The sequence below is a fragment of the Thermothielavioides terrestris genome, chromosome 3 (assembly GCF_000226115.1).
Source record: "Thermothielavioides terrestris NRRL 8126 chromosome 3, complete sequence".
NCBI classification, from domain to species: Eukaryota; Fungi; Ascomycota; class Sordariomycetes; order Sordariales; family Chaetomiaceae; genus Thermothielavioides; species Thermothielavioides terrestris.
This window is the reverse complement of record NC_016459.1, coordinates 4,193,763-4,208,604: the sequence shown is the minus strand read 5'-3', so window position 1 is coordinate 4,208,604 and position 14,842 is coordinate 4,193,763. Positions and strand designations below refer to the sequence as shown.

The 14,842-nt window shown below is 58.5% G+C and overlaps 5 protein-coding genes across 5 annotated transcripts; 4 read left to right on the top strand and 1 right to left on the bottom strand.

Annotated features, from left to right (window-relative positions):
• Positions 1-1,911: 1,911 nt before the first annotated feature.
• Positions 1,912-2,660, top strand: THITE_2130161 (uncharacterized protein; the record flags this gene model as incomplete). Its single annotated transcript, XM_003654702.1, has 3 exons — positions 1,912-2,213; positions 2,285-2,392; positions 2,468-2,660. 3 exons carry the CDS (start codon positions 1,912-1,914, stop codon positions 2,658-2,660), a joined length of 603 nt encoding a protein of 200 aa, XP_003654750.1.
• A 92-nt stretch (positions 2,661-2,752) lies between these two features.
• On the bottom strand, positions 2,753-5,335 carry THITE_2117925 (uncharacterized protein). Its single transcript, XM_003654701.1, has 2 exons — positions 5,097-5,335; positions 2,753-5,032 (listed from the first exon to the last, which is right to left on the bottom strand). Exons 1-2 carry the CDS (start codon positions 5,252-5,254, stop codon positions 2,992-2,994), a joined length of 2,199 nt encoding a protein of 732 aa, XP_003654749.1. The 5' UTR covers positions 5,255-5,335; the 3' UTR covers positions 2,753-2,991.
• A 2,770-nt stretch (positions 5,336-8,105) lies between these two features.
• Positions 8,106-9,463, top strand: THITE_2145571 (uncharacterized protein; the record flags this gene model as incomplete). The annotated part of the gene is made up of 4 exons (XM_003654700.1): positions 8,106-8,214; positions 8,605-9,075; positions 9,135-9,262; positions 9,326-9,463. 4 exons carry the CDS (start codon positions 8,106-8,108, stop codon positions 9,461-9,463), a joined length of 846 nt encoding a protein of 281 aa, XP_003654748.1.
• A 477-nt stretch (positions 9,464-9,940) lies between these two features.
• Positions 9,941-11,907, top strand: THITE_2117922 (carbohydrate esterase family 3 protein). Its single transcript, XM_003654699.1, has 2 exons — positions 9,941-10,709; positions 10,769-11,907. Exons 1-2 carry the CDS (start codon positions 10,052-10,054, stop codon positions 11,866-11,868), a joined length of 1,758 nt encoding a protein of 585 aa, XP_003654747.1. The 5' UTR covers positions 9,941-10,051; the 3' UTR covers positions 11,869-11,907.
• A 586-nt stretch (positions 11,908-12,493) lies between these two features.
• Positions 12,494-14,508, top strand: THITE_2117917 (uncharacterized protein). The gene is made up of 4 exons (XM_003654698.1): positions 12,494-13,169; positions 13,227-13,706; positions 13,771-13,879; positions 13,956-14,508. The coding sequence occupies exons 1-4, from the start codon at positions 12,853-12,855 to the stop codon at positions 14,370-14,372; spliced, it is 1,323 nt and encodes a 440-aa protein (XP_003654746.1). The 5' UTR covers positions 12,494-12,852; the 3' UTR covers positions 14,373-14,508.
• The last annotated feature ends 334 nt before the right edge of the window (positions 14,509-14,842 follow it).

Genomic DNA, 14,842 nt, shown 5'->3' with positions numbered 1-14,842 from the left:
ATTTCCTCGAGATAGCCAGCCGAGGTAGCGATCATTTTGAGCAAAGGCCGCCATGAGGGCCTATCGGCGCTTACGTTCGGTGGCCACTACCGGCGGCTGGGTCAGCAGTGTCAAATGTGTAAAGAACAGAAAACACTTAAGCAACCTGGTATTTGCGCTGGCCCAAGCTGGACTATACCCAGCGACCCCGTGCCCAATTGCCGAGTCGTCACTGAAAATATAGCAAACCCATTGTCAGTACCTGATTGAAAGAAAAGAAAAAGAAAAGAAAAGAAATCCTGCCTTGCAGACGTTAAGGTTTGTTGCTTGGCTCTAAACCTCGCCCCTAAGTCCCTCAGCGAGGTTCGAGCCGTGGCGAAGGCCATGGCGAAGAAGGACGACGGGCTGACCAACAAGGAACTGCTCACGACTTGTCTCGTTGAGAACCTGGCGTTTTTGACTTATCTGGCCGTCAACGTGCGCGGTATGTGAACGGATAATTCGCACGACCTTTTGAAGCTATGACATTGAATAATAAGCTAAGGGGAGAGCGCATAGACATCGTTCGGCAGACAGAGGTGACCACCAAACTTCGCACTCTGCAGGAATCATGTTGTGGGTGGCGGGCGGTAAGCTTCTGATCTTCCGCTCCTACCTGTCTCCTCGGCTAAGGCCGGTTTCCCGTTATGGGGAAAGCGACAGGTATCAATGACTACGGTCACGGTCCAAACGATTTGGGGGATGAGGAGTGGTCAGCCGTCTCGGACCGGACTATCACAGTAAGGCTGTCAACGGACCTCCTGTAAGATGGGGTCCCAAAACGTGATGGGGTCCGAAAAGTCATGCGCCACAGTCCTGCAAAACTACCCACCATCATCTTCGCATTACTCGCCACACTACAACTTGACAACTTCTTACGAACAATGCTAGCTCAACTGTCAATACTTGATCGGCCCACCCTTTGTAGAGCACAATACATCTATCCGTTTCGGTTTCCTTTGCACGAGCTCTTAAAGCAACTCAATAGGCACCTGTTTCCAAGTGCTTTGTATAGCTATAGCCATCTAGGTAACATTTTCTATGTAATACAGAAAGTACTGAGTAGCCTACTCATCGAGCTTAGGTTACTAGCTTGTCTTAGTAGCCAATTTAAATAGATTTCCAAAGCTATTAGGATGGTTAATAGTGATCATTTTAAATGCTTAGATTCGAGTCAATAGTAGAGCAGTAGAACCTAGTCTAGGCTAACATCATTAGAACCTCTAGTATGCTTAACAACGTAAAGGCTTAAGATCCAGTTCCGTAGGCCTCTGTAAGCTCCTTTTAAAAGGTTCTCGACAGCCCAACTATCCTAGGTTATTGTTTTAGAGAGAATAAAGAAGAGTAGCGCGTAATGAAGGATAGAAGGGATACGTAGTGGGCGGCCAGATCAGGCAGAAGGTGGCTCGGTACAGCTGAATGTGGCACATGACTTTTTGGACCCCAATGTTCGCTGCATAAATCATTCTATGTAAGAGTCCTCGAGCAAGGTTGCCGAGCGGGGGACCGGTGCGGCTGGGCAGGTTAAAGGATTTGAACCATCATAATCGGTTACATGCGATTTGCCAAAACCATCGACCATGCCGCCTGATCTATTGAGTCTGGCCAAGAATTCCGGCTGACAAATCGACGCAGTGTCGATGAATTGGGCGGACACGGTTGCCTAAGGGTAGGCGGCTTGAGATAGCTGACAAATTATCTGAGTTGTAGGCATGGGGATGAAGACAACATTGACAGGCTCAAGCAACTGGCTCAGGGTATAACAAAGGGACCGAGGCATTGGGATTGTCCAACTCCTCTCATCACCACTTTGCCCTCCCACTTTGCCCTCTTCTTCTATCAGACAAGCAGGCCGCTCCACATCGTTATCCGTCATAGAGTATCACTATCAAAATGATTTCTGTCCTCATCACCGGCGCCTCCCGCGGCTTTGGGCTCGCGCTTGCCCGTGAGCTCGCTTCTCGCCAAAATATCAGTCGAGTCTTTGCTACGGCTCGTGGAAATTCCCCGGCCCTGAATGAACTCGCCCAGCAGTCGCCCGATCGGGTCGTCGTTGTCAAGCTCGACGTCACTAACCAAGAGTCAATCAAGAAAGCTGCCGCCGAGGTCGAAGGAAACCTTGGAGGCAAAGGGCTGGACATCTTGATCAACAATGCCGGCGTCTGCCAGTATTCTTTCGGAGGAGTTAAGTCGATGTAAGTTCCCTTCTTCTCTCATCCAACAAGGACGCTAGTGAACAAACCGCTGTGCTAAACCGCTGTCTCAGGGACAACCTTGAAGAGAGTTTTACCATCAACGTTATGGGAGTCCACTGGGTCACTCGCGAATTCCTCCCGCTTCTGCAGAAGGGCACCCTAAAGAAAGTTGCCAACATGTAAGTGGAAGGCTGTGCCAGCTCAGGACACCCCCCCAATCCCGGTCGCTTTTCAGCGCTAACCCCAACGTTAAGCTCGACCACAATGGGCTCTATTACCCTTGCTCGCGCCGCCGCTGCCCTCCCCAGCCCCCCTTACAAGATCTCGAAGGCAGCCATGAACGCCCTTACCGTCCAATACGCTCTGGAATATGAAAAGGAAGGGTTTTCGTTCATCGCACTTTGCCCCGGCGTATGTACCACCACCCTCGTTCGGTCGATGATTTAACTTCGATGCTAATGTCTGGTGCCTCATCAATTAGTGGATGAAAACCGACTTGGGCGGCGGTGACATGGCGGATTTGACCCCAGAGCAAGGGGCCCAGGCTTCGTTGGACATCATCTTTAAGGAGGGACAGGAGTACAACGGGCAGATGCCCAAGGTCTTCGTCAAAGGCTGGGAGCATCCCCGCGAGGGAAACGTGTATGACGGGACCAACGCTCCGTGGTAATTTGCTGCGTCTCTGCCTGTAACTACTAAGACCGTCTTACGGGGGGACGGGGAGTGAGGGCACCAGTGGTGGCAATCACGGGCTCGCAAAATTCAGCTCCCCAGGTTCTCACTTATCTTCGCAAGACCACAGTCCCGTTTCCTCCCCGAACCGCATGATGCGGTCGTGTAATTCGCCGCGGCGGAGTGCTTCGTAGATTTCACTGGCCATGGTGCCCAGGATCCTACTACGAGCCGCGACATCATCGTCGAGTTTGGCAGCCCCGTTGGCGGCATTCCCATTGTCGGCGCCGGCTTTCCGCAGCAACAGCGGTGGGTGATCCTCCACACCGCGGTTGAGAGGAATCTTCAAGTCCGTACGCACAAAGTCGTAGACCACCTTCGACGCCGGGCTGATGTACTCTCCCGTCCTTGGACGGGCGATGAAAGCCGCTCGGACATCGTCGTAGCAAACCTCCAGCGCGGCAGCCATCTGCCTCTGATACTCGCGTATCCTCTTCATGTCGGCGCCGTGGTCTCCCAAACAGTCAAGCACCGCGCCCAGCGACTCCCTCACGGCAGTCGCACACCGGTCCGGCAGGTCCAAATGAGCCAGCTGATCCCACCGCTGCAAAATCGCCGCCGTCACCCGGTCCACAACCTCAGCCTCCCCCACCTCCTCATTCCCGAGCCCTCCCGCAAAGCAACACCGCCGCATCACCTCCCCCACCACCCGGTTGACCGCCCGCCCAAACTCCACCCTTAAACACCTCAGATCCAGCGCCTGACACAGCACATACACGTACGTAGCCGCCATGAGCGCCAGCACCTCGACAGCCTCGAGCACGGCCCTGGCGGCGACGAGGGCCATCGAGTTGACGCTCTGGTTGCCCATCTCGGCGACCTGGACGTGGGCGCTGACTGGGCGGGCGAGGGCGGCCAGCTCGGCGGCGTACGCGGCCATGTTGACGTCGAAGCCCTTGCAGGTGAAGCTGGCGGACGGGTCGTCGCACGACAGGTTGGGCGGCAGGCCCCTGCTGGTCGCGTTGTTGAGCAGCTCGGCCGACTGCGCCGCCAGCAGCCGGCCCAGGTTCTGCAGCGCCAGCAGCGTCTTCTCCATCGCTGACGTCAGCGCGTGCGCCTGGAAGTTGCCGCCGTGGTGGATGCGCCCGTGCGCCGCGTCGATGAGTGGGTTGTCCGTCGTCGAGTTCAGTTCGATGGTGATCTGCCGCGTCGCGAGTTGGAGGTCTTCGAGCTGCGGGCCGATCCATTGCGGCGCCGTGCGCAGCGCGTAGCGGTCTTGGGCAAGGCCGACGCGGGAGTTGGCCGTCGGGGTAGTGGAGGGTGGACTGAGTTTGGAATGGGCGAGGAAGGAGTGGATATTGTGGGCGACTTCGGCTTGGCCGGGGTGCGGGCGCACGGAGGAGATGAAGGGGTGGTAGTTGTCGGCGGTGCCGTCGAGGGCTTCGGTGCCCATGGCGGTGAGGAGTTGCGTGAGGATGGCCAGCTGGTTGGCTTGGTAGATGGCAAGGCAGGCGGCGGCGCAGCTTGGGGCGGTGCCGTTGGTGATGCCGAGGCCCTCCTTCGCCTGCAGACGGACGGGCTCCAGCCCTGCCAGTCTGAGGGTCTCGCTGGCCGGGAGGATCTTGGGTTCGCCGTCCTCAGTCGCGGTGCGGACGTAGATGTCCGGATTGCCCTCGATTGCGCCGGCGATGTAGGACAGCGTCGAGAGATCGCCCGACGCCGAGATGCTGCCTCGCAGCGGGACCACCGGCGTCATGTCCAGCGACAGCAGCTTCATCACGGACTCGATGACACTGACGCGCACGCCCGAGTGGCCCCGCATCAGCGAATTGCAGCGGATCAGCATGGCCGCTTTCACGATCGGGTTCGGGAGGGCATGGCTGCGGAGGAGCCCGTTAACGGGGGCTTTGGCTGAAGCAGCGTCCGTCTTGTCGGCCTGGAGTAAGATGCCGACGTTCAGGTGCTGGATGGCGGCGCTCTGCAGGCGCTCGAAATGCTGGGTCCTGGTGTCCGCGCTGCCGCCAAAGCCCGTGTTGACGCCATAGATGATGTGGCCCGACGCGAGCTCCCTCTCGAGGAAGGAAACACTGTCCTGAACGAGTTGGAGGTCTTTGGGATCAGCAGTGAGACCTGCCTTGGCCTTGTATCTGTCTCCGAGTCAATGTCGCTCCAAATCACAGTCCGATCGCGAGGGGCTCGTCCAATGCTCACAGCGAGACAGCCACGACATCAGCAATGGTCAAGTCACGGCCATTGACCACCACGGCGTCACGGGTTCGAAGCCTGCTTTGCAACGCAACCCAGTCCGCATAGGCTGCATTTGCGTGCGGCGTGAGGTTGCACTGCCGGGGGCGTCCGATAGAGCCCATTTTTCAAGCAACGGACTAGGGGTAAGAGGTTGCAGGACAAGGTAGTGGTGACAACTCGGCGGCGTTGCGGTGAAGAACCCCAGCGGAACAGTTTGTGGTTTGAGATTTTCAGCCCTTGTTCAAAGTAGCGTGCATGAACCGGCTGCCCCCGGCTTCGGAAGAGAAAGGGCTAGAGCGGACCAGCAAGACAACAAAACAGATTTCCGTGTTGAGAGCCGAACTGAACAGCTTTACGCTACATCCCGCCTCGTTCCTTCCCGGAATTTTTTTGCTGCTGCAATCTGAAACAACCCGCAAGTGGATTTGCATCATGAAAACTTCAATGATCCATGAAGCTCTAAGTTTGTTAGGGTCACCGAGACCCCAGAAAGCTAAGGTGGCTAGCCGAACCAGGTCCTGCCCAATTGCTCTCCTGGCCAAGTTTCAGGCCCTGTTGGCCGCCGTTGTGGGCCGAATGGCCGCTGTTGCAACCTGAATGCAGAATGGAAGATGCAGATGGTGGTGATGATGAATTGTGTGTGGAAGTGGAGGAAGTGGTGGGAAAACCGAACACTACCTTAACTTAACCACTGGCATTAGGAAAAGGTGGATGGCCAGGTAATTATCCTTTGGAGAACAACAGGAGAATGCGGAACTGGGAAGTCAGCAATGGCCACTGTAGCATGGTGTCTAGTGCAGAGCCTACCTTTCTGTTGGAAACATCTGACAAGAGAACTTCCCAACAGCTACCTAGGCACTCGTTGGTAGCTTCACGATCGCATTTTGGCTGATCTCCCTCTTCCGTTACTTGCAACAGGTTCCGGCGGGCCAATCAAGCCAGCCACCCATCGACTCAACAGCGGAGGAGTCGGCCAGTTGGGGCTCTCGCTTTCCACAGAAACCCTACCGTGTTCCTTGCTTTCCCTCCACTGATGTCTTTTCTAGTCTTGAACCTCCGTCCTCCCTTCTGATTGGTCTTGATGTTCAGCATAACTTTCAGAATAGGGTCCGTATACACAGAATCGAGGAACTGAGCTGGGTGAATCCATGGTGAACCCACTGGACAGGAACAGCATCTTGTTCAAGCTGCCTCACTTCTGCTGTTCACTTAGGAGACCACTTAGGTGGAGGTTCTTGCTTGCACTGCGAAGGCCCGGAGTCGTGGACGGTGCGGCAGTTCCAGCATCGAAGCACCGTTTCTGAAGGCCAAAGTGTGTTCCTTAATGAGAAATTATACCACCGCGCTCCGTATCCGCACCACCTCCGGTCTTTTCTCAGCCGCCAGATTCTGCTATCCCGTTCGAGCAGCCGGAGGTCCGGCTCGGAGCAGTGGGGCCGGAACTCCCAGGTGTCTTGGCTGGCTGTCGCCTTCAATGTTTTCTAGGACGATTCCGGTTAAACCAGAGTCGTTAAACGCAGGATAAATTTGACGATGAACTACCATCACGTACATTGCTATATAAAATACATACAATAGCTTCCAGTTTGTCACTGGGACTACGCGCAGGAGCTTCAGAACATGTCGGCATTCGGACTCATCCCTCGAATGGGCGTGGACTGGTTGATTCGGTAGTGATTCTCGACACCATGGATTTCCTCCAGGCGCGAAAGTCAGCTCCAACATGTGCCCGGAGACGAGAGCTGGGGCCACACGTGATGAAGAGAAGACAGAAACAGGGCTGCCGCAACAACCTGGTTAGCTTGGGCTTCCCGCCGTTGCAGATAACGATGGAGAAGAGTCATTCGCCAGCGGATCGAAGCCCCTCATAACCACGGAGCTGGGTAGTGCTGTGAGTCAGAAAGGGAGACTGAAAGAGGGTTTAGAACTCGACCTGCCCATGTCCCGGTCTCGAGCGTTAAGGCACCGACGCCACACTCGTCAGGACGAGAAACCAAGTGAGCTTGCAGCGTCTGTCATTTACAAGGTGCGATTTGAGTCCTGTGAGGTCCCTTGTCTCGAGATGAGCTAGGCAAGCTCCCTGCCTACCAGGTAGGTAGGTGGCAGCGCAAATCATGCGCCAGAGAGAGATAAAAGGAGGAAGCCAAGGCATTACATTAGATTAATTAGATGCGTCGCCCGTCCACGGGCCGAACGTCCACGGGCCGAATTAATAATGCGCCGCCCATATGTGTGCTAGGACGGCAGATTCCAAGCTCACCAGAGTTCAGAATCGGAGATCAGGAAGGGGCGATCTTATCAAACGCTCCTGCAATAGACCTTCCATTGCTTTCGGAAATCTTACGGGCTGTCGCCGATGAGCGAGAAGCCACGGCCGATGGGAGCCGAACAGCCTCGTGCCTGCCCCTCGGGCTTTCACGTGCAGGCCCCAAACTCAAAGTCCTGGAGGATCTCCTCAGCCAACTTCAGACTGCCGGCAAATAAGAGGATCAGAGAAGATTCAACTTGGCGCTCGTGCATGGATGTTCGGGCCAATGCTGATTGTTCCGCCAGCATCTCCGAGGTTGCGCCAAGTCCGTTAGCCAGTCCGGCATTCCTCCAACGTCGTCCGACGGCCGGAACTGCCCCTGGGAAGGCGCGGATGCACACAACATTATGGGGAATCGTGACTGCTATACGAACGATATAAAACATCAAGTAGAGCCCTCGCTGCCTGCTGCCTTCCTTCCACCAACGGAATCGTCTAATCTTTAACTCTAAAGTTCCTGCCCCGTGAAAGCGTCCTGTGGGATGAAACTCGCTCAGATTCTCCGCCGTCTCCTGTCTCACTTCTTCACCTCACGCTCCGCACCAGAGACGCACGAGACCAAACAACAACAGCCATCCACCAAACCAGTATCACGCACTTCATCGGGCGCGACGCTTGCGAAACCTTCAGACAACATCGCTCCTCAAGCAACGCCCGCAAACAAAATGCCTGGCGTCACTTCGAAGACGGAGAGCAAGTACGACAAGATCCCGGGCCCCCTCGGGCTGCAGTCCGCTTCGCTGCATGGCAAGGTTGCTCTCGTGACGGGTGCCGGTACGTACCATTGTGTCTTCTCTCGAACCAGTATTTTCTCTTCTTCTTCGGCCGGCATACTTTCGGTTGCAGTAGCCTCATTTTGGGCCTGCATGCTGCATGGATGTACTGCATGGAGGTGCTGCTAGATGGCACAGCCCCGCGCCGGAGAGTGGCCAGCAGTTTACCCCAACTCATGTCCGGTTGGCGGCAGGGTGACGGTCATCCCGCACCTCGGCATCCAATGATGCAATAGCCACCGAAACGCCATGTGCGGCGCTCAGGGGCTCGAGCATCTCCGAATTGCACCGGCCCCTTGGTTCAGCTGCGTCTTTTCTTGGAGTTTACATCATGCCATTCTTCACACCTGTTTTGGCCGGAAAGTTGACGGTGCCCCCCTGGGGGTGACAGGTCGAGGCATCGGTCGCGAGATGGCCCTCGAGCTTGGCCGCCGCGGCGCCAAGGTGATCGTGAATTACGCCAACAGTGATTCAGCAGCGCAGGAGGTCGTCTCCCAGATCAAGAAGAACGGGTCCGACGCGGCCGCCGTCAAGGCCAATGTGGCGAATGTCGATGAGATCGTCTACTTGTTCCAGGAGGCGAAAAAGAAGTTCGGCAAGATCGACATCGTGTGCTCCAACAGCGGCGTGGTCTCGTTCGGCCATGTCAAGGATGTCACACCTGAGGAGTTTGATCGGGTCTTCAACATCAACACCCGCGGCCAGTTCTTCGTTGCCCGTGAGGCGTACAAGCACCTCGAGATCGGTGGCCGTCTGATCTTGATGGGCTCCATCACCGGCCAGGCCAAGGGCGTTCCCAAGCACGCCGTCTACTCGGGCAGCAAAGGCGCGATCGAGACCTTTGTGCGTTGCATGGCGATTGGTATGTCGGAGGGGCAGGTAGACGCGGCCTTAGTACCAAGGGGCTGACGCTCGTGTCAGATTTCGGCGACAAGAAGATCACCGTCAATGCGGTCGCCCCCGGCGGCATCAAGACGGATATGTACCATGCCGTCTGCAGGGAATACATTCCGAACGGCGACAAGCTCGATGACGAAGAGGTCGACGAGGTAGATCCTCCTTTAACCCCCCACTCCACCCCTGCTCGAACGAGCTCTCACTGACTGCAACAGTACGCCGCTGGCTGGTCGCCGCTCCACCGGGTCGGTCTTCCCATCGACATCGCCCGCGTGGTCTGCTTCCTGGCATCCCAGGACGGCGAGTGGATCAACGGCAAGGTGATTGGCATCGACGGCGCTGCATGCATGTGAGAACTGTAAAATTAGAGGGCTCGTCTTCTTGCCATGAGTTACTTTTTTTTTCCCCGAAACAGTTACAGAGGCGGATTTTATAGGCGCCTAATGGAGGCGAGTTACGGGTGCAGAAGGACTGGCATGCAGTAGAACAGGACATGGATGGGCGGTATCATTGCATTTTAGGCCCCTTGCCCTTAGAGTTCAATGGAGTGAGCTGAGGAACGGTACCGGTACATGCGAGGGTGACTCGACATCTTGAGCCCGCGGATACCTGCGGCAGCAGACTTCGGATGTTCGTGGTCTTATTTTGCCCATCCGCATCGCCATCCCATGTCACGGAGCCCTCCCGCACTCCCTCATGCTCCATGATGTTGACAGACACCGGCAGCCAACCCTAACCCCGGCCCTCCGCACTTAACAGGAACCCCACCCTCGGGGCCGAGGTCAGTTGCCGTTCGTCGCCGTCAAAGGCGGGAGGGGTGGGGGGCCGCAGAACTCCACTCTCCTCCGCCCCCAGAGCCGACGGTCGCCGAGTTTCAACGGACTGAACAGAACTCAGGAGCTGCGACATTCGGACAAGCGCGTCCTCGCAACCACTCCAAAATGGCGACCTCTACATATGCGAGCAGCCAAAGGGAGATCCGCGTGATGGTGGTCGGCGACTCCATCTCGCACGGGCGGGAGGGCGATTGGACCTGGCGATACCGCATCTGGGAGTGGTTCAGACAGCAGCGGATCCGCGTGCGTTTCGTGGGGCCGTACAAGGGCACCTCGCCTCCCGACGAACCCCATCCTCCGCCGCCGCCCCCGTTGGACTCGGAGCCCCCGGATCCTCCAACGCCGCTCCGGACCGATGGAGGATACGCAACGGCTGTCGATCCGGAATTCCTCGACAACTCGTTCCACTTCGCCGCAAGCGGGCGGCAGGTCATGCAGGCTAAGCACCTCGTCGCCGAGCAGGTTGCGGCCTACCAACCCGACTTCTGCTTCGTCCAGCTTGGATTCAACGATCTCGGCTGGCGCGTGGCAGGGCCGCTGCACACCATCACTGGCATGAAGGACTTAATCGACGCGGCAAGGTCCGCGAAGCCCGACTTGAAGTTTGCTATCGCAGACGTCCCGCATCGGACGACTCTTCCCGGTCGGGAAGACTTGCCCCGCCACACGGACCTCTACAACGACATGCTGGCCACGTGCATTCCGCACTGGAGCACGCATACGTCTCCGGTCGCGCGTGTCCGCTTCTGCGAGAACTACTCGTGTAAGTTCAGGCGCCCTGATGGACGCGAGGAAGGCGTGGGCCTCTGACTGTTATCCCAGGCGGCGGCACCAACTCCGAAGCTGCCTACGACGGACTGCATCCCAACGCACTTGGCGAGTACCAACTCGCTCAAGCCTTCTCTCGCACGCTCGTCTCGGACTTTCACCTGGGCCGGAGCGAGCTTGAGATCCCGCAAAGCATCCCTGCCCGCCCGCTGCCCACGCCGGCGAATCTCGAAGCAGTCACTGCTCCGAGTGGGATCATCGTCACGTGGGACGCTGTCTACGGCGCATACGGCTACGACCTGCAACATCGCGATCGCGGCTCCGCCGACTGGGAGTTCACCCACATCGAGTGCAACCGCTTCGACATCGTGCGGCTGCAGAAGGGGCAAGAAATCGAGTGCCGGGTCCGCGCGAGCGGCGGGGACAGCCTCCATTCGCCCTGGAGCGAGATCGTCTCGGCGGTTGCAGACCCGCAGACGGCGCCGCCGCCCGTCAACATGGTCACTCACGCCACCGCTACCGGCTTCACCATCACCTGGAACCCCCCGCCGCCCCCGTTCGCCGGCGAGATCGATCGGTACGGCCTCATCACCTTCGACGATGACCAGCCCGGCGCTTTCCCGTCCATCCGCGGCGTGCGGGACACCAGCGCAGAGCTGACCGGCCTCACGCCCGGCCACCGCTACTACATCGCCATGGAGACGTGGACCACGGCTGCAGGCGGCGGCATGCCGGGCGGTGCGCGCCCCGTGGTTGTTGGCCGGGGAGCGCCGGCTGCGCCGCGATCTGTGCGCCTCGCGCTGATCGACTCCTTCTCGGTCGAGCTCAGCTGGCCCGAGGTCCCTGGTGCGGCGGGGTATGAGGTTTGGCGCCGGAAGGAGAGGTCCCTGCGTGAATACCGAAGGCTGTTCGGATATCCCATTGAGGGTCCACTGGGTTTTCCGATCTCACGCGAGGAGGGAGACTCCGGCCAGACGGTGTTGAGGTCCGTTGTTTCGTGGTTCTGGGTCCGGGACTGGGAATTCGCCGTTAGCGCCTACAACGGTGACCTGTCGTCGGACCTGTCTGAGTGGGTCACCGCGCCGCCCCCGGAGCCCGAGCAAATATCCCTGACGGAGACGGACTCCATCCACGTTGTCCTTCGACGTGGATAACTGCACTCATCGGCTTCCAAGGGCGTCGGTGTGGCCTGGTTGGCCGCAATCCGCACAGCGTCAGTCCGCCCGAGACGTCACGGGCTTGTTTCTCCCCTGACGTGAGCTGCTGGACCACGCGGCGCGGTGGTCCCCCCGGTATCTCCAGCTTCGCACTGAACACCTTGATGATTGGCGTTGAAGCAAACCGATGCATCGCAGGTGATATGTGGTGCCCTCGTTCTGGGTTCACGACTTGAGAGCTGCAGTGGCAACGCGTAGCTCATCCAGCGGCCATCAAGAAGCTCGATGGTGTTATGCAGTAATGCACCCCTGTCCGGGCGATCGGCGCCCTTAGCGGCGTGGGGGCAGAGGAGCCGGGGATCACGCAATCCCCGGGACACCTCCCGACGCAACCCCAGATTCCGCAGATCAACAAGGCACGATTTGGGCTCCAATAACAGCCTGACGCCTAAAATCTCGTTTTGAGCGGCTGCGGCTAGTATTGCACCTGGATGGCGTCTTCATGAGGAGCACCTCCGAAAGCGGCTGTGCCTGGCAGCGGACCCCCGGGGTGCGGCTGTTACGCAAGATTCAGCGTGTCTGCGTCTGCGTCGGGGCATTCGATCATCGCCTCTAACGTTTGCGTGATTCTGCAGCTTCGACATTTCTGGCCAATTGTGGTGTCGCTGGAGCGCATGACCGGCTGTCGAAGCGGGGTCTAAGAGAGCCAACGACTTAATGAGAGGGGTTGAGAGTTCTCAAGCTCTGCTGGTGGTCGGCGATGTTGGTGATGAAATCGAGGTGGCTTTGTGCGCTATGGCGACGATCAGGATGGCGGGGTAGGAGAGGAGTCGATATGAAGAGCTGCTGTGCGTCTGGAGCATATTAAGCGTGCTCAAGGGATTGTTTTTCTCCTTGATGGCTTGCTGTCCTTAAACTGCATCCAACGTTTGCCCCTGACAATCGCGTCTGCCCTGGATCAGAGGACGAGCGCTACACACCATGGCGACCACCGAACTGCCCGTGATCAGCAAGGCTCCTTCGAGTTCAGATCCAGCCATCTACCAGGAGTACGAGTCAAAATGGGCGACACTTCCTGAGGATGCCGAAGGCTGGCTGCAGCGCGCCCGGGACGTCGCTGCCGTCCTGGCCGTCGACGCCGCAGCTCGTGAAAAGGCGAACAAGTCGCCCAGGGCTGAAGTCGCGCTGCTCAAGCACTCCGGCCTGCTCAAGGTTCTCGGCCCCAAGAAGTACGGCGGTGGCGAGCAGCCATGGAGCGTGGGGTACAAGGCGATCCGTGAGGTTGCCAAGGGGGACGGGTAAGTCCGCTGAGCGTGTGCCTGTCATCGCGAACGACCGTGGCTGACCACTGCCAGCTCCATCGGCATGCTTCTGGGCTACCACCTCCTCTGGTCGCGCACCGCCGACGTGGTCGGCAACGAGGAGCAGGCGGACCGCTTCCAGAAGCTCATCATCGAGAATAACTACTACGTTGGCGGCGCCGTCAACCCGAGGGACAGCGACCTGAAGATCACCTACGACGACGAGAAAATCACGTACAACGGCTTCAAGAACTTCACCACGGGAGCTGCGGTCTCGGATCTGATCGTGCTGGAGGGCGCCGTGGACGGCCGGCCGCCGGAAGAGCACATCTTCGCGATCGTGCCGACCGCACAGGCCGGGATTGTCTTCAGCTACAACTGGGATAACATCGGCCTGCGGCTGACCGAGTCCGGCGCGGCCAAGATTGAGAATGTGTCTGCCCCCTGGGCGGATGCGTTGGGGTGGGATGCGGCCACGAAGAAGCCGGATCCCGCCGTGCTGGGGATCGCGTTCCCCTCGCTCTTGCTGCCCAGGTAGGCCGCCCATGTATCGCTTTTTCTCCTCGGCGCAGATGCTGATTGCTCGCCTCCTCCACAGCATCCAGCTCGTCTTCACCAACTTCTACCTCGGCATCGCCTTTGGCGCCCTGGATTTCGCCAAGAACTACACCATCACCCATACCCGACCATGGCCGTACGGCGGTGACGTAAGTTGCAACCGCTCCCCTCCCCTCTCCATCTTCCTTCCCCCCTCACATCGCCCCTTACTTACCCCCATCACAGCCCAAGCCTTCAGCCACGGACGAATTCCACATCCTCTCGATCTACGGCAACTTCTTCGCGCACCTGCGCGCGGCCGAGGCGCTGGCGGACCACGCCGGCGCGGAGGCCGACCGGGTATACGGCGCGTACGGCGGCGGCGGCTTGGCGCGCCGCGCCGAGCTCACGCCGCGCGAGCGCGGCGACTGGGCCGAGTGGGTCGCCAGCGCCAAGGTGGTGGCCACCGACACGGGCCTGCGCGTGACCGCCGGTGTGTTCGAGGTCACGGGCGCGCGCTCGACGACCAGCAAGGTTGGCCTCGACAGGTTCTGGCGCGACCTGCGCACGCACACGCTGCATGATCCGGTCGCGTACAAGAATAGGGAGCTGGGCAGGTACGTCTTGCTCGGGGAGGTGCCGGCGCCCACGTGGTATACTTAGAGGTCGCCTGGGGGGAAGGGGTCCGGAGGCTGGTTCCGGGGGCCACGGGGTTGATAGTCAGTAGGTAGGACGTTGGATGGGTAGATAGCCATGCTGGTCATTTAGTTGACCCATTCCGTTCCGTCTCTCGTCCTCTTGCCTGCTCGAGTAAGTGCTCGCCGTTAGAGTTTCCACCCCGAGATTGAGGCCGTCCTTTGGCTCCGCGGCATCGTGGCGCATTCCACTGCTCGTGCTGTCCACAACGCCTTCCGTGGCGCCAAGTACATGAGCGAATGCCCTCTTTTTCTCTGAACACTTGCGGCTGTCGCCGGACTGGTGGCCAGCAGCTCGCCCGTGATTGCCCGGAAGAGGTGGGATCGCCGCTGTTTGGACGTGAAATGCCGAGATTCACCAGCGAAACGCGGCCAGTCAATCTTCGGCCAGGCAGCACCGGCTAATAAATAGCCTGGAAAGAACCTGAAAAGGTTCGG